This window comes from Meleagris gallopavo, chromosome 8, assembly GCF_905368555.1.
Source record: "Meleagris gallopavo chromosome 8, MGAL_WU_HG_1.1, whole genome shotgun sequence".
NCBI classification, from domain to species: domain Eukaryota; kingdom Metazoa; phylum Chordata; class Aves; order Galliformes; family Phasianidae; genus Meleagris; species Meleagris gallopavo.
The window spans coordinates 31,472,509-31,500,354 of NC_139411.1; the positions used below are offsets into that span (position 1 = coordinate 31,472,509).

At 49.5% G+C, this 27,846-nt stretch overlaps 1 protein-coding gene across 7 annotated transcripts in view; it reads right to left on the reverse strand.

Moving 5' to 3' along the window:
• Positions 1-930: 930 nt before the first annotated feature.
• Positions 931-27,846, reverse strand: part of FAM53B (family with sequence similarity 53 member B) — a 38,666-nt gene continuing 11,750 nt past the window's right edge. For 6 of the 7 annotated variants that reach the window (XM_085229766.1, XM_085229769.1, XM_085229765.1 and 3 more), the window contains 4 exons: positions 27,614-27,818; positions 25,040-25,091; positions 17,167-17,894; positions 931-4,119 (listed from right to left, as the gene is read on the reverse strand). In XM_085229766.1, the coding sequence (XP_085085892.1) occupies positions 3,793-4,119; positions 17,167-17,894; positions 25,040-25,091; positions 27,614-27,682 (1,176 nt within the window). In that variant the 5' untranslated portion in view covers positions 27,683-27,818 and the 3' untranslated portion in view covers positions 931-3,792. Of the gene's footprint in view, positions 4,120-17,166; positions 17,895-24,061; positions 24,136-25,039; positions 25,092-27,613; positions 27,819-27,846 lie in introns of all 7 variants that reach the window. The other variant, XM_085229771.1, reaches the window with a different exon arrangement.

Consider the following 27,846-nt stretch of genomic DNA (forward strand, 5'->3'; position numbering starts at 1 on the left):
AGCATGCTGCCTGCATCCAGCTACTGCTGTCTGAGTGCAGTAAATGACGATTCCAGCTCGGTTTCCAGCAGCACACAGAGCTGAGGTGACCCCAGGCACCGATGCACTGCTCTGTGTTTCTGCACTGGGTGCGTTGCAAAGGCTGCACCCCTTGGGGACAGGAGGGAGAATGTGGGCTAGCAGTTCAATTGCAATAAAACAAACTGCATCTGGGAAAATGACCTTAGTGGCGTCTCTTGTTCTGTTTTTCTATCTTTTGCCCTCAGGGTAGTGGTTCAGCCAAAGTCTATGGCTCAGTATGCATCCACACACGCATGGAGGATGCTGTAAGCCACAGTCCAGCATTAGTGCTGCAGTGGGTCACTGATAATTTCTTTTTTATCCTTAATTCTTCCTTTTTGTTCTGTTCTGCTAAGCCTGTCATTCAAATTAAAGTTAGGCAGACAAACTTTTTGGATTGTTCGCTCACTTAAGGAAACACAGCTGTTCTGCTTTCTGGTTTAAGAAATAAGTGAAGGCGAGGACCAGAGCACAGGCTGTAGGACACTGTCTGACTTCCACAGATAACAGAGGCCCCATGTGCCTTTATCTGGGCTTTCTGCCTTGCTCAGCTTCATAGTTTAAGAATGGGACATCATTAGATGTTAAAGTTAGGGTAGTATGATTAGATTGTGGTTGGACTTGATGGTCTTGAAGGTCTTTTCGAACCTGAGCAATTCTATGATTCTATGATTACCTCTGACCTTAAACAAGAAACCTAAGACACTGCACGGCACTCAGCTTTGTGATTCCCCATTGCCTCTCTCAGCACCATCAGAGCACAAAGTTCTCCCCCAGCTCCACATATGAGCCCTCCTACCACCACCAGAGCTCCGACCCACAGCGGCGCGTGGGAGCACAGAGAGGCGAGACGGCGGCCGGGCCGAGGGCTACGGAACCAGGAAGCTTTATTTACACAGTAAAAGTAACAAGCAATTTCCTGAGACTGAGCTGCTCTAGTGCAATCAAGTCATGGAGAGGGGACAGGTCAGCAGTCTTCTTGCTCACCCCAGGGCCACCTGCAATGGCCCGGGCACACACATACCTCTGCGCTTGTGCAGTGTGCAGAGACGTTGCTACGACAGGGCAGAGCTTCAGAAGGCTTTTTTTTTGTTGTTGCCATATTTCTTTTTGTTGTGGTTTTTTGTTTATTATTATTATTTTTTTTTTTTTTGGCCATCCTCTTCTTTTGATTTCTTCCACATCGAAAACATAAAACTCCGTAAAGCACGGCTACAATCCTAGAATATCCTACATCAGTCTGTTATCCTGTTCAGCCAGGAGCTTTGAAACAAAGCACTGAAAACACAACTGTATTGGCCAAGGAGGCTATGCTATAACGTGAAAAAATTACAATCTATGTTACAAACACTTCTTCCCATCTTTTTGTCCAAGATGTAATCTTCCTTAGAACAGGCTCGAAACACGTGCGTGTGTTACCGGTGCTAAGCGTTTCTCTATCCAAACCCTTTCTTTCCTTAATGCTGCGATCTTATTGCTGATGCCATGGCCTGCTGTCATCCTGAAGCTGTCGGATTGGGTCAAGCCTTCAACAAGCCATGGGCATCTTCACAACCACGAGCCTGCGAGCTGCAAGCAAAGGCCTCCACCTGCACTGCAGTACCACGTTCTGGCAGGGCTTTGCTGCAGGGGTCCCCCGTGAGGTCCTCTAACAACCAGCGGACCCCTGGGAGCCCCTGGGCTGCAATGGATCTCACGGAACTCGCACCGCATCTAACTACAATCAACAGGATGTCCCCTGGAGCTGAGGCACGTACTATATTATATTTAATATTTTTAAATTTTTTATTTATATATATATTTATATATATATAAATCCACAACTGTTTTACCTCTACAGAGAGAGAGATTTTTTTTTTCTTTTTCTTTTTTTTTTTAAGTAAGGCTTTCTCGAACTGAAAACAAGTACATGAAATCATACGAAACCAACAGAGAAACACCCAACAGAACACCACTGTGGCCTACAAACCGTCACTGCAGTCTGTGTCTAAGCTAATGTGCCCGGTATAAGGCCATTACTCATTGGAGAAGCATCTTTAGTAAGGCAAACGGGTTGTGCTGTATGTAAACTGTATGCTACGTCTGTGTCAGGTACAGTTGGTGGCCATTCGGTCACCGTCCTACTGCATGGGGTGAGCATGTCCTAGGTAGCAGCCCTTGGAGGGAGAAAAGAGCCCTTGTTACAGCCCCACGTGTGCATAGGCAAGCGTGCCCTGAGCTCTGCGGGAGCCCGGGGCTGTTATGGGGGTTTGGGACATCAGGAAGACTCAAAGCCAAAATATGGTTGCGTTGCTCCTGGGGATACGGGCCGGCAGACGGCACGTCCCAAAGGCCCTTGACTCATAGAGCCATACCCAGCTCTGGGCTATGGGCCTCCCACGAGGGGTGTGCAGCCAGGGTGGGTTGTTTTCAACAACACACTGAGAGACACTTGAAGAGAGATGGAGGATTCCCCAACAGGAGAGAAGGCCCCGGCACCGCTCTGCAGGGAGCTGAGATGACCGTGGCCACGAGCAGACGTAAAGCTATGAGTGGATGGGATGGGGGAACACCCAAAACCCCGCAGGAAAAGTGCAGTAACGTAACAGCAGGGATCGGTAAACCTGCGTTGGCCGCTCTCAGCCTCTTCTGGCTTGCAGACTCCCAATGGGATGTTGGACCCCTACTGAAGGGATTGGGATCCATTGGGATCTATCACTTCATTTTCCCTTTGTGCTTTTGCAGAACTTGGGAAATAACCCCAAGGAACCTGCAGAAGATGCTGGAAGCCGCACGTACAGCTTTCCAAGAGATTTAAACAAAAGAAAGGGGAAAAAAAAATAAGGATGTGTCCTTCTAAACCAGTTAGCAAGCAGACAGCTTATTTCATGGAGGAGTGTATCTCGTACAAACATAATGGTCACCGCTTTATCTGTGCTTTAGCAAGGCACAGCGAGAGGAAAAGCTTTCAGTGCTGCTACCTGAATTTTCAGCATTTTGACAGCTTACTTTTGTCAAGTAATCCTATGGCATTGGACAGGGATCCACTTCACAGTCAGAGCAAAAAGAGTGTGGCAGCCGTGTGATGGTTGGCGAGGGGCCGAGCACTGCTGGATCCTCATTGGGAAAAGGAAAATTAAAAATCTGTATAAAAAAAATATCCAGCTCTTACCATCAATAAATTTCAGCAAAAATTGTGGTTTCCATCTGATGGCACCGCCAGGGGCTGAAGGATCAGCGTGAGCTCTGGGCATCGCAGCTGCCCCACCACCAGCCCGGCCCCACCACTACACGGTTGGCAAATCTCAGCTGACCTTCTATTTCTTCCCCCAATTTTCCAGTCCTCCCCGGGGGTGTTTTTTTTTCCTTTTGCTTTCCAAACAAGCACATGTGTGAACTGGAAGCCATGGCTGGATCCATCAGCCACGGTCCTACATTTGCAGAAGTTGTTTTCTCACTGACGGATGAGCGTTGTTTGGTGATCCCCATCCCTCTGGTCTCCAAGTTCTGACAGGCGGTTTTCCCAAATTAGCTGATATCTGGCTACAGTAGTTACAAAGAATTTCAAGATTTACACACACACACGCACACACACACAAAATTGCTCTAAATACCTGATGAAATTTTGGCAAAGCTGCTTCATCCCCTCCAGCTGGCAGGGGGACGCAGGCAGCACGGCACAACCCACGTTGACCCCCAGGGGACCCTTCCCCACCGCGAGCCCCAGACCCCAGCACGCTGAGCCCCGTGTTCTCAGTTGTTTTCGATCTGCTCGATGTCTATTTCTCCATCCAGCTGGAAGGGGCTCTGGGTGCCCGCCCCACCGCCCTGCCACGGGGTCCCATCCTCCTCCTTCCCACCACCCTCATCGGACTCCTCACAGGACAGGTCGTCCCGGCTCGCCCCATGCTCCTCGCCCCGTGTGCGTGGCTCTGGCACTGGGGTGCAGGCGGGGGTCCTGCCCGGCATCACCTCCGGGGAGTGGGGGGCTGTGGTCCATGGTTGGGTGGTGGGGAGCCGCTGGGTGTTGTCCTCTGCTGCGTTGCTAAGGCTGCTAAGGCTGTTGAAAGTCTGGCGGTTCTGTGGAAGGAAGGGGAGAGAGGAGCTAAGATGGGTGCAGGGTGTAAAGGATCAACAAAAACCACTTTCTGGCTTTCTGTGGTCAGCTTCTTGGGTGTTCTGTGCTCCTTCCAGAAGGCAAATCTCTGTGCTGTTCCCAAGGCTTTCGCTTGAAAGCTCGGGCCAACCCATGGTGATGTTGGGGACATCCCACTACCCAAAGATCAGCCTTGCTCCCAACATCTTGATCCATGATCCCAGCAAAATGCAGCACATCTGCCTGAAGCTTTTAATTCTCATGTACTTCATACTCCAAGCTGGGAGTAGCTACCAAAACAACTTACCTCAGGCTCTAAATGAAGCCAAATCATCCCTTGATGTATCTCCTGAGAAATCTCCTGAGGTTGAAATCGCAGCTACTTTGCACTCCCGTTACTTGCCTCGTAATCAACGGGTGCTGCACTATTCAAGCACAGCACACAAGAAGCCATTGCAAAGACTAGATGACCCTGAAAGTCCCTCCCAACTCAATTCTATGATTCTATGACTCTAAGACAAGGGTTGCTCCACCAAGATGCCCTCACCTACCCCAGGGCACATTGCAGGTACCCAGCCCCAGCTCATCCCTTCCCTGTTTTTAACACAACCTTGTCATTCTGTGTGCTCTGCCTTGCAGGGGCTGAGTGTACAACAGTTTCAAGCAGAGATCTGCAAGCTGTGGTTAATGGACAACATGTAATTAACACAGAACTTGCAGGAGGCCTGAGGACACATGAGAACTATTTTCTAAGTACCTCAGAAAAATTCGCAAGCGTGTTTCCAAAAGTGATTTAGGTACTTGAAAGCCTAAGTCTCCTGAAAGTCAACAGCACTCTCAGAAGAGCAAATCCCTTCCACAAACAAAGCCCTGGCACTCAAGGAACGTTTATTTCCATTTGTTTCCAAGCTTGAACATGATTCAGAGAAGAGTCGTGAATGCAGTGAAAATGAAGCATCGAAGTCCTCTGTATTGGCCAAAGAGAGAAGCTTAGTGCAAGGTGGTGCAAGCCCTCCTGGCATCAGCACCATGCAGAGCCTCTCCTCCATCCCTGCTAACCTCAGGGCTCCTACGAGCCTCTCACAAAGCTGCCTGCTAACACCAGCTCAGAAGAGGAAGTTAGGCTTCTGCAGCAGTCCAGATGCCTGAGGAGCATTTAAAGCAACCCCTGAGGGAGAGGAAGAAAACAGATGTTAAAGAAAGCACCTGAAAAGTTGTCTACAAGCACAACTAAGGAGTTCTTGACAACTTAAAATGAGCTGCAAAGCTGGAATCCGCTGTCACCAGCCAACCACCAGAGCAAAGACCTTATGGCATGGCTCAGACTGCATAGGGATGCTCCACAGCACTCCCTATCAGGCAGGGAGCAGATGAACAGCTAAAGGTTCCAAGAAAGAGCCCAAAGCAAATTCCATCCACACTGATTGCCCTACACAGGGGCACCAAGGACAACAGGTCAACCAGCAACAGCCCTACCTGCTCCTGCGGTCACTTGAATTCTCTCTTCCAGGTTTTACAGGGGAGCTGGGGGGAAAGGAGCTGCAGGAAGGGACTCACCTCCTACACTTAACCTTTTCCATAGGTTTTGGTGCACGTTTCCATAGGTTTTCCCTCCCTCCCCTCCTGCTGCCTGCATGCCTAGCAGCCAGGGATGCAGGCTGAATTCTGGCAGCCCCTGCAGCGAGAAAGCTGGAGAAATTCCTTGGGAACATTTCTTCGTAACACTCTTTCCCTCATAAAATAAGGGTCTGTGAGTTTTTCCCCGAAACACATCTCCCTCAAATAAGGAGATCCCGGTGCATATGCTAGAATAAATATTAGCACGACCGTGATCCCCGTGGCGAAACGCTTGGAACGGCTTTTGCACAAACACCTTCTTTTCCACCCTGCCAGGTTATTGCTGCAATTTTCCCAGTGAAGGTGCAACGCTACGAGCTGTCAGCGATCCCAGCCCTACCTACTGAGCTGTCATCACCTCCCATTAGCACACTGCGCTCCAGTTTCTTCAGAATGCTGCAGACAACCTGGGCTGAGAAGGGAGTGGAGGAGCTCAGGGGACCAGTGCCAGCCTCCTCAGCCCCGCCACGCTTTGGTGGAGCAAAGCTATGGGCATCTCGCTGCCCTGCTGTTTTAAGCCACTCTCTGAGCCTGTTGCTGTGAGGTACCTTCACCCACAGCCTTGATTGCTATCTATCTTCTGCTTTGATCTCTTGTAGGGTGGCAAAGTGCTACGTGGCACCCGCATCCTGCACGTCCCATGCTTGTGCTGCCAAAGAGAACATCCACTGCTTCAGACTAAGAAATGGGTTTCCTGCCACAATTCAGATCAGGAATATACACAACACTCAGGTTCAATACTCGACCAGTTCTTCTCCGACTCCATCCCTATGCTCATCTCCCCAGGGCTGACTTTATGGAGAGCTGCCATCTGCCTCCCCAAGGGGCTGAACCATGCCAAGCCTAGCCTTCAAAGCCAACACCGTCATTGGGGCTGCAAAGCCATCACCAGCACCGCCTGTGCCAGAGAGAGCTCCTGGTGATGGATGAAGTGTCAGGGGAGAAACGGCCAAAATACCAGAGGAAAAAAAACACAGCAGGCAGTTATAGGTAGATGAAATGCAAACAGCTCCGTACATCCGGAGCTGGGCTATAGGCAGTGGTGTGTCAGGGAGCTCAAACCCATCCACTATTTTTTTTTGCAATCTATCTATCGAGGCATTGAGCTGGTGGTGGGCAGAGCTCCAGCTGTGCAGTGTTGCAAGCATGGGATGGCCAGCAGGGCAAGGGAAAGAAGCGGAAGCAAGTTTCCATTCCAAGGAGCTGGCCATCCCTCAGACATTACTGAGCTGTGAGATTTGCTTTGTTCCCCAGCAATGAGTTTGGAGGCACCCAGCTCTTCGTGTGCTCAAACAGGCCCAGGAGAGCCAGTTGGAGGGTGTTCAGTGCTCATTACCAAAACCACAAGCAACCACGTATGCCAGCTTCAAAGCAAACCGGTACAAAATGCAAAGGCAGCCTGCACAGCTCTGCTGCTCTATTATAGCCTTGTTTATCCCTCAAGCCCCTCTGGCCAGATACTTATCTGGGTTGGAGACAAGGAGATGCTGGAAAACAAACCTACAAGAAGAACCAACAGCCGTCCTTGAGGATGCTGAAATTCCGGCTGCACTGCAGGCAGCACCAAAACTCTGTGAACCCACCTCCACCCATGGTAGCTTCTGGGGGCTCGAGGTGCTCCCACTTCCACAACACAGGGTAATATTAAACAATCAGATGCTGCACGCATGTTGTAACTGCCCTCTGAGAGAGGTTCTTCCTGGTAGGGATGGCTTTGGATAGCTGATTGTGTCTGCCTTTGTTTTCCACCCAGTTACATCACTTGCCCCGTTACCTCCATTGCAAAACAGTGATTCACTTTTTGCAGCCACCCTGAATGTATTTTGTCAGCATCCAGGTGGCTGTGACAACACACCTGGCAGGGATGAGCACAGGATGTCACTGCTGGTGAGCACAGTTTGCTTCCCAACCTCTAATTTTATGATAGACACCAGCATTTCAGTGTTTGTGTGGATGCTGCACTGAAATTCTACAGCTTTAGCATTTAATTTTGCTTTTATTCTGCTTGGTGTGTAAAACAGCTTTCACAAGCATGCTGAGAAATATCTATTATCCTACCGAGTTGCTTCACACCACATTAATAGACCAAAAATAAAGAAAAAAAAAAGAGTTTGATTAAGCCTTCAATATTAACACTGCCTTTGAGAGCGGTTTCACTGGTAGCTTTACTCTCATGTTGGAGCTCTGTAACTGCCCCAGCCATAGTGTGGGTTTGTAATGGGTTTTCACAAATGGCAACCTGAGCTGGGGGGGTATCCCCACCCATGGGATGGAACTGGGTGGGCTTCAAGGTCCCCTCCAACCCAACCATTCTGTGATACCATGACTCTATGAGATGCTGCTGTAGGAGCTGTCAGTGGGAATGCTGCTGCTGCTACAGAGCCCCTGGGAAGTGCTGGAGAGGTGCAATCCTAAAATCCAGGAGGGATGAGCACAGCTATGCATGGCATCGGAGCGTGGTGCTGCCCAGGGATCACTCACCTCACGCACAGCAGCCTCAGCGAAGCCTCCCAGCTTCATACCTATTCATAACAATAATTGGCGGAAATCTTCACTTCCTGCCAAGAACAAATATTTTCCCTAACAGACACCGAACGCTTCAATATGAGCTGGAGAGATCCACTCACTTGGGTCATTGTGCAACCCTACCAGCCATGAGCTGGTAATAAAGACGTGTGTCTTTATTCCCAGTTGCTCACTGTGCCCATGGCTCCATCCCACATATGCCAGAGCAGAGCTGAAACGTGCACAGCTACGCATGGTTAGGAAGTGGTGGCTTTCCCATGCAGCCCCTCCAGCTTCTCCTCTGCTTGGCAGGAGCCCCGAGGCTGTGCCGTGCTCAAATCCATACCCTCAAAGACACAGGAAGGCAGGTGACTGCTAATATCAAAATATCACCTGGCTTCCTCTCCTCTTTAAAACCAGCTTCTATTTCCCCATTACCTTCCTGGCTCTGCCAGCTCCTGTTGATGCCTCAGCATCGGAGTGAGTGAGGGTCAAGATGTACCAACAGGGTCCTGTGGCTGCAGGGCAACGCTTGCACGAGGGCAAATGTGAGCACCAGCAAACAATGAGCTTCCTTGGCCCTTGCTTGCATAAAAGGAAGCTGTGGAAAATGGTTTGAGAAAGCAGAACATTTTCCAAATGAGTCAACGTGGCTAAGTCCAATACTATATTTTGCACAGTCACGTACCGTCAAGGCTGCGTCTGCCAAAAAATCAGTGCAATGGAGCAAAACTGAAGAGGAGGGTGATGGGCTCATTTCTGTTCCCGACATGGCCCAGAGCCAGAGCCATCGAGACCATCACAAAGCACGGCTCATTCTCTGCCCAGCTGGGACCCAGAGATGTCCTCGCTGGGACAGGACCTACAATGACACGTGGCTGCACAGGGGTTTGACACCACGCACTGTGCTGCACACCAGTAGCAGGTGGTAACTTAGTGTTAGCTGTCTCAGCACCACGACGGGAGGCCCTGCAGAAGAAGCAGGCTCCACTTTGTGAACACAGCCCCTATTTCGGGTGAGTTCTGAGCATCTTTGAAAAGAAGTGAGCTGCTCTCCTGTTTTATTCAGCTCTCTTTTCTGCAGTGCTTCTGGAGAGTTTTGCAGGAAAGAGATTCCCTCAGAACTGTTCTGACCATCACTTCTAAAGCTCTGCAGTGAGTAAATATTTTTTTACAATAACACCCGTTGCCCAGGAGGCCACCGCCATGCTTCCTCATGCCTGGAGGAGCCGTTGTGACAGCTGTGCTGGGCTTGGCTACAGCTCCAGCTTCTCTTTCATGCACTGCCACGTGCTGCCCTGCTCTACCAGCCCTACCTCCTCCCTGAGCATTGTCAGCAGCCCCTGCTAGGAGATGTGATGAATGAAGCTTCTCAGAGGGACACGGGAGAGGAACCTGGCTGCTGTTTGCAAATCCCATCACCGCATCATTCATCGGAAATGAGGAAAGAATGGACAAGCCCAGAACCCTCTGCACGGCTGGGTTTTTTTTGGTGTTTTTCTTTTCAAACAGCACAAGAAACTGCCTTTGGCCACCACCACTGAGCTTGTCAGAGCATCAGGAGTTGGCAGTGCCCTGGCCCTCATACCAAGGCAGCAAGGAGCAGACACAGCGTCAAATAAGCATGGAGGTGGTGACCTCTCCAGCTGTGGGACCTTCCTTTTCTTTTACACCTTTGCAGATTCCATTGCCAGAGTGGTCGTTTTTTTCTGCAATCCTCTCAAAGCAAAGACTTCAGCAAACAGGAGCTCAGAGTCTGTGGTGGAAATGCAAAGTCACAGCTTGAAGCAGTGATGGAGCACCTGATGGAAGGCAGGGCCAACCCAGGGCAGCTCAGGTGCATGCAATACAGCTGAGTGACCAGAAGGGCTGGAGCCAGGATCCACCCCTTCCCAGAGCTCATTTAAGGGTTGGCAGTGGAAATGAGGGTATTTCTTGCTGGAGATCCCTGCCTACCTGAGGCCTTCTAAAGGTAGTAAGCAGCTTTTTTCCTTTGTTTCTGTGTCCACAACTGCTGTATTTGGGTTCGTCTTCATTTGCTGTAGCCAAAGACTTTACCACCCTGCTCTTATCACCATACTTTCCAGCACATTACAGAGCTAAAGGATTACACACCAGGTTGGGCTCAGCAAAGCGAAGGGACCTGAGGTCAGCACCAGCCTCTGTGGGTGCTGTGAGGTTCCTGTCATGAACATGGAGGTCTCTAGAAAGATTCAAGAGGTCCAGGGTAGGGTGGGGATCAGGCACTGTGTTGCATGAAAGCTGTTTGTTAGGACTGAGAACAGTGCAAGCCTGGACATGCCTGGGTTAAACCAGGCATGTGATGCATCAGATGTGGGCATTTGGGACACAATTGGATTTTGTGTCTGCTCCAGACAGACACTGCAAAGCTCTGTTTGTGTTTCCAGCCCCATCTTCTCATGTGAGAGCAAATGGGTGCAATGCCTGGCCCCACAGGGACAGAGCTGGGCTGCATAAGGCAGTGGGCACAGCACCTGTACTGCTGGGACCCCAGGGCCCTGCTCAGCTCAGAGTGCTGCACAAAGAGCCTGGCCGTGCTCTCAGATCCCTGTGCTACAACCCCAGTGTGATGGCAGGGACACCCATGTCCCCAGGTACTGCCCACTCCCATGGCAGGATTTACTATCCACCAGTTCTGTCTGGTGAGTCAGAAATCTGTAATTGAAGCAGATGGGGTTATTTCTACTGTAAAACCAAAACAGCGTATGGAATTGCATTACACATTACTACTACTAAAACCTCTGCCGTGCCCCTAAAATAGAGCCTGCCACAACAAACCACCTCCTATAGGCATCTTCTGAGCAGACCAACGTACTGCCTGAAATGGTCACTACCATTACTTCTTATGTTAGGAATGTCACAGAATGGTTAAGGTTGGAAAAGACCTCTGATATCCCCAACCCACCCTCACTGTGCCCACTAACCATGTCCCTCAGTGCCACATCTCCATGTTTTTATGGCATGAAACTATAAGGGCATTCACAGAAGAGACAGGGATGGCACTGATGCATATGGGGTCCAGTCCAACACCATAATTTCAAAACCATCCATGCTGCATGAACAACAGTCTGACCAAAGCCAAACCCAGCTGGTCTCCAAAGTCTCTGCCCCTCCAAGCCACCTCACTTGCATTTGATCCCAAACCGAAGCTCAGTTCCAATGCATTTTTCCACCAAGCCACAAACTGACCTTTCCAGTCTCTCATTTGTGTTTATTTAAAAAACACTGGACTTGGAAGCTGGAACTTCTCTCAAGAAGTTACATCAACATCAAACTATTTCCTGGGACACGACTGGAATTTCAAACCTCCAGTTTTTCACCCTTCATCTTACCTTTGGGCAATATTTGCTACTCCTCAGAGTGGGTGCTGAGGCAGCCTGAGGTGCTGCCCATCCCATCCAAAGAAAAACTGCCACAACTCAAACAGAAAGCCTTACGTGGTGATTTAGAGAGTTTTACCATTCCAGGAAAGAGTTGGGTGGTCGGAGAGGGGAGGACAGAGCAGTTTCACCCATCCTACAGGTTAAAACTTTTCCCCATTCAATATAAAGACCAGCATAAAATATTTCTAAGCTGTTAACTTCATCTTCGAGAGTCCGTGAGCTCCTTCATCTATTGACCCTCATGGATACGTGCTCTTACTCTTTGGTTTGGAGAGGAAACAGGGGACAGCCCGACTCCCACCTATCACCAACATGAACTTCCAGCTCCAGCTGAAGCTGATTTCAATACTGAAAACTGCTAAGAACCACGTGACCGCATTTCAAGAGGACCCTCTTGTGAGTACGGGTGCCAACGTCTCCATCCTACGAAAGCACGTGGTCCTTGGAGAAGGGTGAAGTCACCCCATGAATGGCACCATGTGTCTGTAGAGCCAGCGCTGTGAATAGCCCCATTGTACATGGCACAAACACACCAGCACCCTTCCAGGACAATCAGCTTCAGGAACAAGGTCCTTCCAACCCCCTCCTCGCTCCAACCTCCTTTCAGGGAGCTGTAGAGAGCAATAAGGTTTCCCCTGTGCCCCCTCCAGGAACAGCTCTCTGTTACTGCATCTGACTGCTGTTGTCACAGAGGTGTCAAGGCACGTACCAGGAAGATGTCCATCTTCCCATAGCACGTCGCCTTGGATACGTGGCCATCCCTACTTTTAGGCCAGGGCTGCATGCTGCAGGGAGAGCTAAACAAATATACATATAAATGTGCCGCTTGAAAAAAAACCAACCACCAACAACTTTAAAAAGGATGGCTGCATTTGGAAATGTGCTAACACAAATCCACATCTCGTACTAACAGCCGTATCAACATCTTACAAAGCAGGAAGCAGAACGGCAAGAGATAGCAAGGACCCATTCTGCCATTACCAAGGATGATTTCAGATTCTGATCCAGGGCTGCCGCGATCGCAGCGACAGACGTGTTTTGTCTCCCTTGCCGCTCTCCAGAGCCTGTGTGAAGGAAAGCAATCTGCTCGGCACATACGGCAACACCAGGGCCGGCCCCTGGCTCGGCGTTCTGTGGATGAGTCAAACGGCACAGCATGAATCAACGTCTGTGCTGCAGTGAAGCTTTGCAGTGCTGCCCCAAATCCTGTGCCCCCCAAATCCGCCGGGCCGGGCCCTGAGACCCTGCAACGTCACCCATCTCCTGCATCTTCTATTGCACCCACCCAATGCTTTGAGAAAAGGTGCTGGAGAAACGCCGCCGCCCATGGAAAAGTATGATTCTGACCATTTTGTATCAAAACGAGTATTTCAAGGACAGCAATTTTCAGGGTTTGATTTCTGCCCAACGCTGATGCCTTTCTGATTTGGTGCTGTACCAGTACACGAGCAACATGAGTTCACCTCTCCTCTCTAAGGAAAATGCAGAAAAAATAGACAAAAACAGGCAACGAGGGCTTTGAGAAATTAAAGGCAATGTTTTTTCCAAGCATTTTCCCTCCCAGAAGAACTTTAACATTTAGATCCCTTTCTTAATTAGCCCAGCTATGTGGCCATGTAATTGCTTCCAGGAGCAGCTCGCTCCCCTCCTGCCTCACAGCCTCCTGCCTGGCCTAGGTATCCCTCTTGGTATGAAGAAAACATTTATTTCAGGTCAAATTATTCTTATTTTGATTATGGTGCTGGGTTTATGGCTTGTAAACACATGTGGTTACCAGCACGAGTAAGGAATTAACTGATGCGCTGCCAGAGCCGGACGCTGATCTGGGAGCCAGGCACAGTCCCTGGCTCTGCTGGTGGGACTCAGTTTCCCCAGCTGTGAAATTAATGCCTTTAATCCATTTCTACCTCCCCTAAGGCCAGAGAAGAGAAAACGTGCAGCAACGTGGACCCTTGCCATTTTTTCTGCTCTTCATCTCCAATCACCCAACCACTTTCATTGCTTGACAGTCATTAAAAAGGGAACACCGATCCCAACACCCAAATCTGCGTGGCTTTCTCAAGCACATTGACCACAGTGTCTCTCAATAGGAACCAGTTGGTTTTTGTGGCATTCCCTTCTTGAGGAGGGCTCCAACACAGTGCCTCACACCCCAAAATCCGGCCCCACCAAAGGCAAGAATGCTCACCATAACCTGCCTCATCTTGCTCCCTGCCAGTCCTCCCACGTGGAGACGGCTTTAGAGTGAAAAACTTTCCATACCCCAACTAAGCAATGAGGAAAACCCCTTCCCGTGCACAGCCCCCAGAACTGCTTTTTCCTCAGTCTGCTTTTGCAACCCATGCAGAACTGCAGCCCTGCTTCCTCAAACTCAGCAGCCAGCCCTGCGTGGGTCAGACCTGCTCCATGAGGACAGGCACAGGGCCGGCTCCTTGGGCTCTGTGGTGATGGCCACATTGTTTGTTTGTGCTAGCAACGCATGGGAGGCAGCCAGCAGCAGCCTGGCCACAGAGCTGGCACTGATGGGCGGGGAGGAGGTGCCACCAGCACGGGGGCTTCCTTCCTCGATGGCATTGCTGCTTGAGCAGCGTGAGCCGTCCTGGCAGCAGCACTCCTCTGATCCGGTGCCGGAGGGCAGCTGGGTAATGCAGGTCGTGCAGGCAGCGCTTTTCAGGCTTGGAGGACGTTTTGAGGTAGAGTACAGGAGCCAGAGAAAATACAGCTACTCCTTATGGTTGAGGTTTTCAAGGAACCGAGCTGCACTGAGCTACGAGTGATCTGATTTTTGTCATTCTTTGGGCCCTTGCTTGAGTCCAAAGCCAAGGCTACACAAATTATACGTGCACCCAGGCTTGGTGTCCAGAGGGAAATGGAAGCTCCGCAGTCTCAACCGGAGTCTCCCTGCACAAGGCCTCCACTGCTTTGCTTCCCAGCTGACAAACATCCACCTTGGTTAAGCTGACTGAGAAGCTTACTCTGCCCTGAGGGCTCCCAGAACAATTCGATGAGTTAACTCTGCAGTTGGAGTCCAGCAGCTTCAGGCACATCCAGTGCAAGGGAAATGTGACAAGCACACCTGACACCTTTGGGCAAAGGCCTACGAGCACCATTCAGCACCCAGGGACACCCCTGACATCCTCTGCTCAGAGCTCAGACTGCTCTTCAGCTTCACTCCAAGCATCCCAGCTCCCACTGGTCTATGGGTTGGGACCACATAGGGGCATTTCCCCTGGTTTTTCCTGCAGGAAGGGAACAGCTGATCCCCCTCTGCTCCTCTCACAGCCCCTCACTTGCCAAACAGGTGCTGTGGCACTATCAGCATCCTTTCTGTGGCAATTCCATTACCAAACACATTCAGTACGGTGACACACTGCTGCTTTTAGCATCTGCATTATTTCATAACCACGACCCTTTGTCCACGCTGTCCCCATTTCTCTTTTTCTTGTGTCACTTTTGCAGCCATGCTTGCAGGATGAACAAATGCAACCACAGCCTGTGGGAGCCGGTGGCCCAGCTCCCTGTGGTCTGGAGATGGTTCCAGTGGGCTCCAAACCTTTCATGCAGCCCTGGCACTGCAGCCAGCAGGCACCAAGGCCTGCCATCCTCTAAAAGTGCATCTTAGATTCTTGTGGGTCCTAATTTGGGCATGTGTTGGCATATACCCTGGTGTGGCTCACAAGCCTAGCTGACAGGCTAGGATTTGTTAGAATCCCTTAGCACTTCTTTTGAAACCTGGGGAGGGCTGGCACCACCAGGACATGCAGACGAAGCCCTGAGCCCTTGGTGAGTCTGCCAGTAGGAGGGCAGGATGGATGATTTTTGGGAGTGCCTCTCTACCTGCCTCTCTCCCCTTTCCAGCCCTTCATTTGCAAATGTTGGCAATTAAAGAACAGAAAATCACCAGGAGCCTTTGGGAAAAATAAAATAATAATTGCATCATAGGCATTTTCAAAGATTCCAGGGGAAGTTCAGTTTCAGGTTATTTATCTACTGCCAGGAGAGGTTCAGGTTGGATGTCAGGAAAAGGGAGTGATGGGACACTGCTCTCAGACATTGGGTTTGGGTGACCCTGTGTGGAGCTGGAGGTTGGACATGATGGTCCTTGTGGGTTCATGCCAATGTGGTATATTCTATGAAAGATAAACTCATCTGTTTTTTTAAGGAGAGACTGAAGCCCACCATGTCTGTGACCCAAGCAGTATGGTCCACACTATTCAGCACAGTCTGCTCTGTATTGACTTCAATAGCCCAAAGCATTCATCCCCAGGAAAACTGCAACAGGACTGGCACGTTCTATGAGTTCTGCTCCCTTCTGCTTGTCTGCATTCCTCCTACCAATGCCTGAACCTGCAGTTGGTTCTCCTCCGCACTGCACAAAACCATTTCTCACTCATCTCACCACAGCACAAAGCATCACTCTGTGACGGTAACCACCATGTGGGCTCTCAAAATAGCTCTGGGAATAAAAATAGTACAGTGTCTTTTATCTCTTCCCTTTGTTCACCACCAACTACTCCAGCAAATGCAGATGGGGCACACGTGCAGTAATCCATCAGCTCACTGGCCTTTACAACTCATTCAACACTTTGGTCTAATCCTGAAAGCTCTTGTGAACATCTCCCTGCTAAAAAGCGCTGTCAGCTCCCCTTGAACATTCAACATGTTCAACGCTGCACAAAACTCCCACCCAGGCCTGTAGGAGATTCTGCCCTGCAGTACAGGTGAAGCAACAAGTGGCTGCTCACTGGGAGAGAACTAGAGCGGGAGAGGCACGACAAAAAGTAAATGGCTAAACTGCATTCCATCTCCTTCCATCCAGGGTGAGAACTTGATGGATAGGACAAAGCATTCAGAGCCAGCCTGCTGCCAACCACAGTGCTGTGCTGGGTGTGTTTTAGAAACGTTTCCACCAACGCAAGGAAATGAGAGGGCCTTCAGTCATGCCAATTGTAGCTAGTAAAAGGCAGTAACAAGTGTCAGTTGTTTTCACTGCCCGTCCAGCTTATTAGCTAATGAAATAAGCTCAGCATATTAAATGTTACTGGCATGGTTTATCAAAAGATGATTGCAGTGCCATGCATTGTCCTCCGCAATCACCCCAACACGTCATTCTCTGACTCCTTTTATCTGTTAAGCTCTTCTGGAGGAGGAAAAACTAATCACATCCTCCAGCACAAATGAGCTCATTTGAACACCCATTGAGCTGCCAGGCATGAAATGCCATCAAGTATCACATCCCTAAGGGGGGAACAAATGCGTTTATAGCGTGGGATGATGAGGAGAGAAAACACCAGGATGTTTCTTAGCCTCACCTGATGCAGTGTTACGAACAACACTGGGACACCAATGTTGCACAGACGGAGCAAACCACTGCTTGGAACATAAAAGTGCAGCTGCTGTAGGTACAAAGCCCTGAGCCTGCTGCTGGGGTGCAGCACGAGCTGGATTCCCGCCACCACGCGTAGCACAGGGAAGAGGGAGGCCGTGCCCAGCTCCCAGCCTTACCTGTGTCATCTTGGCTAGGTCCAGCGAGGGCCGCGGCTCCTGTGCATCCTGGGGTCGGCGCCGCTTGACGCCCACCTTCTTGTCATTGAGGACACAGGGCTGCGAGCGGCTGCGGCACAGCCCACCGGCACGGCGGCCCAGCTGCGGTGTGGAGGCCGGCGTGCTGCTGGCTGAGGGCGGGCCGGGCTCCGAGGAGGAGAAGCGGTCGTGAGAGCAGGACAGGGAGCGCTGCATGTCCGCCCGGCCGCCCTCGGGGCTCCAGGTGTCACCTCCAGCCCCCGATCTCCTCGGCGGGCAGCCCGGACGGTGGTCGCAGGACGAGGCCAGAGGATGGGAGCGGGACGGCAGGCTGAAGCTGGAGCTCCTCTGCATGGTGGCCGAGCCGTTGGAGTAGCGCTGGACGCTCCCCCCGCTGTAACACCGCCTCTTCTCAACTGGCGTCCAGACCTTGGAGCCCAAAGGTCTCCATGATGTCCTACAGCTGGACATTTCATCCGAAAAAGACAGCGAGCGGCACTGGCGCTTGCTGGGCGGCGCCGATGGGTTGCTGTGAGGATCACTGAGGCTGAGCTCTTTGATGAGGTTGGTCACCGAGCAGGTGCTGGTGGCTTCCCGTGGCCACAGCGTGCCCTCCTCGCCCTTGTCGGCCAGGCAGTCCCAGATGCTGGTGCCCGGCTGCTCGATCTGCAGTGGACATTTCCTGCTGAGGTCTCCCCATCTGTCATTTTCTGGTTTGGAAATGATAAAAACACACACACCCACAGGCATTAGCGTTAATTAATTCTGTGATTCGCTTTCCACGTGCATAAACAAAGAGTAGCATATGGGACGTTTTGCAGTACAAATTAATTAACGCTCGGAATATGGTTTTCCGAAACGCCAGCACAATGGTTGCTGTGGCATAGATGGAGAGAGAGAGAGACAAAGTGATAATTGCAGCAGGAGCAAAACTGCTAGAAGATGATAGAAATTTGCCTTTGAATATCCAGACTGCACTGGCTAAGGGGCATCCAGCATTACGAAATGACACGTCGCTGCCATATCTCTGGGGTAGATCATGCCTTGGATGCTTTCCTCAGACTCCACAAGCAATGGTTGCCTGAGAGGTGCACAAGAAACCCAAAGTTGGGGCTGCAAACTCAAAGCTGCTGCAACACCAGGCTGAGATGCAGCGGGGGACTTCCTCACGGTAGAGGCTGTGGCACCACTGTAGGCAAAGAAATACAGACAGGACATCAGAGCCTATAGGATGTCAAAACAATATGCCCACTGGACTGTCTTGCTTGCTAACTGTTGAAACAGCATTGCTCCAGTGAAGCCAATAAAATTCCATCCCCATTAAGGCTCTGAGCATCTCTCCCACAGCCATAGAATCATAGAATGGCTTGGGCTAGAAGGGACCTCAATGATCATGAAGCTCCAATCCCCCTGTCACAGATAGGACCACCAACCTCCACATTTAATACTAGACCAGGCTGCCCAGGGCCCCATCCAACCTGGCCTTGAACACCTCCAGGGATGGGGCATCCACAGCCTCTCTGGGCAGCCTGTGCCAGCACCTCACCACTCTCATAGTAAAGGACTTCTCCCTGATATCCAACAGCTACCCAAAGACACCATGTCTAACAGAAATTAGAGCACGTAACAATCTCTATGCTGGCTAATACTGTGTTAGATGCCCACCTCCCAACCTTCCCCCCAAACTGGGGTTTCCTGGTGCTTTGGCCCAGATGCAAATCTCCCGAGTCACCCGTGCTGCTGTGCCCACCAGTTTTGCACATTTTGCACTGATCTTTCAAATCTGCAGGTTTCAGGGGATGGCGTGAAGGCATTCATCTTATGAGATGGGCTTTGGGGATCTGCGCAAAGCACAGAGAGAGAAACCTGTGGCTCCAAAGTCAATGGGTTCTAACTGCATTCAAAATGGTACAGCAATGGGTCAAAAGCCACTTCATAGAACCAGAGAATCATGATGGTTGGAAAAGACCTTTAGGATCCCCAAGCCCAACCCCATTGTGCCCAAGGACCACATCCTTCAGTGCCACATCCCCACGGCTGGAACATCTCCATGGACAGTGACCCCACTCCTCCTTGGACAGCCTATGCCAATGCATTACCACTCTTTCTGAGAAATTCTTCCTAATATCCATGGGGACATGGGGAAACTGCAAACCAGGCTGCAGCTGCATGCAGAGATCCCAGCGATGACCATGTGAAAAGAGGATTAAGCATGATGATCTCATTCACACACATGGTTCCCTGACTATAAAAGAAGAAAGGAGGACCATCAGGGCTGGGCTCCTTGTCACAGGCTGCTGGGGCCAGCAGGGCTCTGTACAAACACGCCGCTGATGCTCAACAGGAAAACCATGGTAGGGCTGCACCATTGGCTGCTGCGATGGAAAAAAGTCATCACCCAACAGACCTTCTCTGCTAACTGTTATTGTTGTCGGGAGGCAAACCCTGCTAGCTAACCGTCGCTGCAAAGTTTCATGTGATCATATCTAAATGGTACAGTATTTTTTAAGGTTGTTTTTTTGTTTTTTGTTTTTTCCATTTAGATGAATCAACTCGAAGCTGTGCCCGGCCTGCAGCTACAGGTACAGCCTGATGGCAGGAAAGATGCCACAGCACAGACCACTTCCTACCAATGCCCACTTCCAGTTGGGAGGTCAGACCTGGGGCCCTGCAAGGTGATACCCCATAAACCCCTCTTGGCTCCTTTCCCCATTTCCCCCTGCCAGCAGCTGCTGGGACACCACCATCCCCCAGCAGCTCTGCGCTGCACTGCGCCGTGCCTTAACCGCTGCTGTCCTCATTTCAAAAAGCACGATGAGAAGTGAGAAATCCGTGCTAAACAATTACATCTATGTTTAGATCTTTATTATTTTCCCCCCTTATTATGCTGCCAGCAGAGAGATTTCTCGGGTCAGGTCACCAGACAAAAGAAACAGAAATAGAAGCTAATTTTTTATGGCAAGCTGCCACGACCCCCATGCCCAGACGTCACGTTTTACAAAAGGCCTTGGTAAGCTTGTTCAAGAGGATACAGGATACCTTCCTCTTTCGACATTACTTCTGCACAAACAGCTGTAAAACTTCAAAAAAAAAAAAAACCCAAAAAAACAAATCACAAAGAAAATTGCAAGCATACTGTTATCCCGAGCGACAACTTTGGGTTATTGTTTGCTTTCCTCCTTTGTGCTCAGCTTGTGCTGAAGGAAGCTGGGGCTCTGGCAGGGCAGCTGCCATCCAGGAGATGCTCATGCATGGGGTGCTCCGTTCTCCTGCAACCCCCCAGGACAAACCACCCATGCAAAGCCCCACAATAACCCAGAATGTGGTCTTTTTCCGATGCAACGGGATGCTAACAGAATAACAAATTGAAAACAGGGATCATCTAAGCATTGAGGGTGTAATTAAAAGACTTGGGAGCCACTTGTGAGGAAAAAAAAGTCTGTTTTTCGGCTCAACTTTTTAAGACTAAGATTCACATCCTGAGAGCACTGATAACAATAATTGCAGTGGAACCATTAATACTGCTGCGGTTACGCACGTATTAAGTTTCTTAAATTACAAACCTCAGCTTGGTTTACCCAGAGGCAGCAATTTGTTCCAGGGCAAAATCCATCATGAGAACTCCTCAGTTCAGAAATAAACAGCTTTGCTGGAGAGCACTCTTTGCCCATCAGAAAACGATGGAAAGGCGTTCACAACCAAGGCATGATGTAGATACAGCACATGGGGCACTTCCCTGCTTAAAGGGGTCCTTCTTGGTGGTCAGTGTCCTCAGACAAAACAGCCTGGGCCTCTTACTTTTGGATTTTAACTTGAAACTGCAGAACTAAACCCTTCCAGCCCCTTGCTGAACATGCCCATCGATGAAACAAGATGAATTTATCAGACATCGGGTATAAAACACCGCCATCTACTTCTGAACTTCCTCTGGGGCAAAATCCTGGTGTTTCCTCTCACAAGCACACGTGTCTGGCACACAGCCTTGAACATCCATCTTTTTCCCTGGGTAACCTCTATCACATCAAACAAGCATAGAGGTCCAGGTCACGAGGCTCTGAGAAGCTTTGTTCCAAACCCACGGGGACTGGTACCATCCTCAATGTATCCCTAAGATCCCTGCACAAGCAGCTCTCATCAGATGAAGGCATCCAGGTCACTGTAGGCACATTTCCACGCATTGAGCTCCACGTTTTGCACAGGCCACACAAGAACTTGCCAGGTCCCTTGTCCATGAGCTCCAGAAAGGCATGTAACACCTGGAGGGCTCCTCTGTGAGGAGAAGCTGAAGGCATTTTGGTTGTCCAGTCTGGAGAAGAGGAGGCTGAGAGGAGACCTGGCTGTTCTCTGCCAATTCCCAAGAGTGAGTTCTCAAGAGGTGCCTGGACAATGCCCTCACTCTATGCTTTAGCATCAGTAAGCCCTGAAGCAACCACCACAGCCCATACAGCGAGATCTGGGCACCAAAACTTGAACAACCGGGCTCCTCACCACAGAGAAAGGCATCGAATCAAAACGCTGACACAACTTTCACTACCACGACACAAATGTGCTGCTGCAATATTTTTACGGCTCCTTTCTATACATAATGCATGATCCTTCTGCTCAAGTTTCCCCTACGTTCTTTTCCTGTGAAATCATTTACATTCATACATAATTTATTACAGCAACTTGTAAAGTGATTACGGGTTTCAATCAATTTTTTTTTTTTTCCCTCCTTTTTGGCAGATGAACTCCATTTGGATCCTAACCCAAACATTTCTCTTCCTTCAGGTGTGCATCCAGTTCCCTTTTTCACATGTTCTTTGCGTCGAATGTTGGTCTCCCAGCCTCTGTGCAACACGGAAAGGCAGTTTGTATTTTCCACTGCCCCCTGTTTACGTTCAAGAGATGATTCCTAAATGTGGAACAAATTTAATGGTTGTAATTAGCTGATGGCAGCGCCACGGAGCCTGACAGCCGTCCTGCTTTCCCATGGCACAAACAAGATTAAAATAAGATGTGTGGAGCTGTGCTTCAGTGGGAAATGCAAACAACAGGCCCATACTTACTGCCCGAGAAATGTGCCCAGGTAACGTGTGCTTGGTGTCAATAGCAATATGACAAGGGGAAAATCCACACCGTTTTGGTAAAAATCAAACATTCCTCATCACCTCTCTCTCACCAGCAGTCTCCTGGTTCACTAAACAGTTGGGATGTCAGATCAAAGATTACTTATTGCTCTCAGAGAACGTGAGGCTGTGGCTGTTGTTACAAATCCACTAAGCTTCTTGCAGAGGGCAGCAAAAGAGTACTGCTTGCTGCTACTGATTGACATGCCAAGTGCTTCTTACATACCTGCTTAGAGAGGACTCAGGCAATATCACCAGGGCATTGTTAAAATAGTGCAAATCTTCCACTACCATCCACCCACAGACAGAAAATTCTCAATGCAGCAAGCCAAAAATAATACCCAAACTTTCTAAAATGCTGGCTTCCTTCTCTGGCACAGCCACTGATACTTTCACAGGGGTGCACAGTGGAGAAAGCATGGCAAGAAAAGGAAAAAGATCTCCATCTGGTAACAGGACAATTCCTTTACTCCCAGGTGTTTTAAGAGCGCATCAAGGAGAAGGGAAAAAGGAAATAGGTTTTGTTTCTCTAAATAGCCCTTTGCTGGGAAAAAGAATCAAGATGAAATGCCTAAAACTACAAATTCAACAGACTTCTTAGTAATACTGCCATCATCCCACACATAAATCTAAATATTTAGCTCACCTTGAGAAATGGATCAAACATTACATCATCTGACACACCAAGTCTTTCATAAAGCTTACTAATATATTCAGTTTTTTAAAAGTTATAATTGATTTTTGGATCTTTCCAGACTTCAGTGCCTTACGAGATGCTTACATTTAAAAAGGTGTGGGCATCAATGTACTCCTTTCCCATTCAAAGTGGTTCTCAGGACATTTTGCCTGCACTGGTATCAGCAGAATGCCTTGTGCTGCTCACTGTGATGCTGCCGGCGTCCCATACTGCGGCCACGTTCATGTTTTCACTTCTTTACATTTGGCCCGAGGACAACAACACATGCTTTGGCAATGGGGGCAGCCCCCGTAGCTGGCATCCCCTCTGCTATTGCCAGCCCCAGTGCTCTGGCAGTCACATTAGGCAGGAAGCAAGTGACACTCAAACCAACCTTATGCCACACACAAGCATGTGCCAGCCCAGGCTAGCTGGGTTTGTTGGTTATGGGTGCACACCTGGGGCCTTGGCCAGCTTCTTCCTACCCCTCCTGTAGATATGCATCCCTGGACTGATGTGGTGAGAAGCCCCAGTGCCCAAGCCTTGCTCTGCTCAGGATATGGTACGTAACCATGCTGATGCTGTCTGGGACACCACTCCAACCTTCCCGGATTCATTCATTTCCATGCTTTTGCTCTCAGCCTGAAATATTCACTCACTGCACGTTCAGTGCCATCATAATCCTGCAACTCTTTTAAAATGCATCAGCAAGTTTCAGCACGGAGTTGGTTTGTGGTCGTGGCCCAAGTCTGAAGACATCAAGAAGAGCGTTTGGGAAAGATGCCTAAAATTAAGCACAAACCAAACAGGGCTCTCTCACACACCAGAGACTCACTCCTCTTGACTGGGCATGACAAAGACAATTACATGGTAAGCTGTCGGTCAAGGAGGTGAGATTAGGTTCCCTTGGAAACAGGATAATTTGGCAGCCAAGGAAGACCAGCACAGCGCTAGGAAGACGCAAACGGCTTTGTAAAAGCTATTAACACCAAGCTGATTTTCAATTAGGCTTAGACTCTTCATATTTGTGGAAGAGCCTGCCAGTGCCATGGCACAAAACAAAACCATCTGATTGGATTTCTTTGTTCCTTACTCATTTTTGACAGACAGGAGAAAGGGGACGGACTGTTTCTGCCCATTCTTGACTTTGAAGCTTGTGACTTTCATCTGAAAAAAAAAAATCAAAACATTTTCCATCTTTTCCCCCCTCCTCCAAACAACTCAAGTATCGGAGAGCTTGGGAAATATCTCCTCTCAATGCATGTGCTCAGCTCCCATTAACGCTAATGAGAGTTGTGTCCACGAAGAAAAGGGGCAGTTGCTTTGTCTGCAAAGCATTGGCTTTCATACCAAGTAGCTTGGCTCAAACTTGACCTACAATTTTAATTGGGATTTGAGACTTCGCCTAGGGACTGGCTCCCCGTTTCAAAACCCAAAGAGCACTGTATAGTGGCACATCCTCCTGCATTACTGTATTTTCAGGATCCTGAGCTGATGCACCAAAATCCCATCGATTTCAGTAGCCATTCAGCAAGATAGTTGGTAGCAAGCTACGCCAAAAACAGTATTAAACATCATATACAACAGCTTATGTTATTGTGAAAGGCAAAAAAGATACTTCTGTTGTTGCCTGAGGTCTGTCCATACACACCGTGCCAAAAGGAAGAATATTCTTAGTTATAATACTGATATTTATCATACGTATCATGCAAATAGTCAAGAGCTGTAGTTGAGGGATGGATATTCGAACTCACAATCTAAGAGCCAAAATGCTTATGATCGCACCTGCATGAATAACTTCCAAGATGCACATAAAGCAGTGGGGAAGGAGACAAGCAATGCGCTCAGCACTGCGGGGCAGCAAACCATCCCTGGGCAGGGGCTTCCCATACTGGGCAGTGGGATGGGTAATACTGAACCCCAAGGCGCAGGGCATGGGTGGGCTGCACCCCAGGCTTTGCAGGGCAGCATTTTTAGGAGAGGTGCAGAAGATGAGGACTTCTTCCCACGCATTGCCAAGGACCCAGGAGCGGAGATGAAAGAAATACAGGCAGAAGTTTTTGCTACTTACCCATAATGCCACAAGAGAAGAGGGTAGGTCCTTGACTCATCTTTGGAGTGTGCTGAAAACAACCAGAAAAACTATTCACTTCCAGCAGGCTCAATCAATGTGCCAGAAAACACCCAGCCCGCATCCTCGGTTCGGGCATCCACAGCCAGACCCCAAGCGTGCGGCCTCATCTCCCAGCCTGCACATCATCCACCTTCCATCCTCCCTCAGCCAAACTGAGGTTAACTGCATGATGTGGAGAGCTGCTGTCAGGGCCTGAACTTGCAAGCGATCAGTCTTGCAGCTGTCCCTGCTGGCACGACCCAAAGCTCTGCAGAACACAAACTGGGAGCTGAGCAGTAGTAAAACAGTGGAGGCTGAACCCTTCTATGCTCATGCAGGCCTCCCATCTAGACACAGGGCTGCTTTGTGTTTTGCCTAAACATACAGTGTGTTTCTAAGGCACCCCAGCACTTTTTCTGAGGATTCTGCACTTGGATGGTGCCAACATGCACTAAAAATAGGGAAAAATGCCATTATATGGGCACTAAATAAGCCCAGTTGGCTTTTTATGCTCTTTTTTTTTTTTTCCCCAGGAATTTTCCTCTTGACTGTGTGCGACAAATCATCAGACTTCTAAAAATGGGCATGGACAGTTTTATATACAATAAATCAATATGTCATCTGGAGCCACATGCCATCTCAGCTATGTCTGCAAAAACACACTTTCATACTGATTGTCCTTTTGTTATCCCACAAAACATCCACATTCTGCTTCTGAAGTGTCTGTCCTGGCAACTCCATCCCATCTGAACGAGGCCTTACTTCATCTGAGCAAAGCACCAGCACATGCTCCACATCCATCTGCACCACCATAGTTGTGCTGTATCCACCATTAGGCCACTGCGTTTGCACCTTCTCTCCTGATTCCTCTTTAATACATTGCAAATAATAATAATAAAGAAAACAAGATTGTACCAACTGCTGACAAACCAATGAAATCACTTTATATGCTGCCAATACTGAACGTAGAGGGATGTGGAGGCAGAAAGCAGGGATTTGTGCAGATGAGGAGATGGGAAATAACAGTAGGTTACATTTTTTGGAGCAAGTACCACCTTTTTAGGTGAAGTAAAGAGATCTCTTTCTGCCAGGCCCCATCTTATTAAAACGAAGGCAAAAAGAATCAGGAGACAAGGAGAGCATGCAGCTGTCTCTGAAGAGTGGCCAAAGTGGAACAAACACAGACATGGGACAACCCTAGGAACAGCAGCATATCTGCATGCCAGCCCCCAGAGCAGCATAGAATCATAGGATCACAAGGTTGGAAAGGATCAACAGATCATCCAGTCTAAGCATCCTCCCATCACCGTTACTACCACAAAGCAGGCTTTGTTCAGAGATCAAAGTGAATGCCTGCAAATGGGAAGGAAGAGGAGCATCTCCAAATGACATACATCCCATATTGAGTACAACTGCTATTTTATAAGTGCTCAGCCTAACCACGTTGGGATACAAACCAGCCAGCAAGCCCACCATCCTCTAGCAGGTGATGGTGCCTGCTGCTCAGATGCTTATTGCCTTTGAGTTTTACTCTTTGCCCTCTCTGCCAGCACAAAAACTGCTGTTCTCTTTGCTGGATCAGACTTCTGAACATCTGCCTCAATTAAACTGCCTGGACAACCTGGCAATGCAAACTGTATAACCAGAACAGTTACTCCCTGTTGACACAGCACCAGCACCATGGCAGGCACTCAGCAAACAAGGGAGGGCAAAGTTTGGTGGTGTGGCTATGCAGCCCATCCCGCACAACATGAGAGTTTCTGCTCTTCTCCTTCCTGCAGCTGAACCCCTCCACCCACACCCTGGAGCGCTCAGCAGCCTGCACAACCAGCCCAGGAAGCCAGCTCACAGAGTGCTCCATCCTCAGTGAACTTGGGCATTACCATCACTTTTATGCTCCAAATGTCCATGTATGGTTGATCCTGCCAGATGCTTCCTGAGCATCCTTATCTGTGTCTCCCTGCACAGCACAGTTTTCTGTCTCCTTCCTTTCCAGACTGACCATTCATCCTGCAGGACAGGGATGAAAACCCCAATAGCCCTCCCTGGGTGTTACCAGACAGCTCTGTGTCACGCTCCACCCCACCATAATGCTGCCTCTTTCAGCATCACTCCCCGTTTGTTGCCCCAATTTTTCTGTTACCTGCTCATTGGGTGCGTTTGGGTTTGCATCCCTCTGTGCTGCCAGCAGGACTGTTAGGTAACACAGCCCCGACCTCTCCATCTCCCACTTAATCCTGCTCCCCACTTGCTCATCCTCCTATTAATCATGAGCATCTGTTCACTCCGGGCAAAGCAACTTCTAACCCGTGTTATTCACAGTTGTGTGCTCACCGAAATGCACATATGCAACAGCCACAGCACTCCAATCATTTACTCATCGCCCGCTCTTTGGATATTAACGAGCCCAGCAGAAACCAGTGCAGCACTAGCGAGAAAACCGTCTCAAGATCCAACCCTGCAGTGTGAAAAAGCATCCTAAAGCCACGGCAACAGCAGCAGAGTTGAGAAGTGCAACGTCGCGATGCTTACCAGCTCAGTCCTGCATGTTACAGAGTCAGCACCTTTGTTTTCCCGAGTTTTGGTTAAGATCATCACCATGGTAATGCAGTCCTGCGTTGGAGTCCATCAGAGTCCAGGCAAAGGTCGCTGTCAGCCATGCTCTGGCCAAGCTCCCATTTCAGTGCATTTTCCCTCAGAAGGGCTGAGAGCAGCGGGGGCTGCGGCCGGCGGCTCCCTGTGGGCGCAAGGAAGAGGATGAGGAG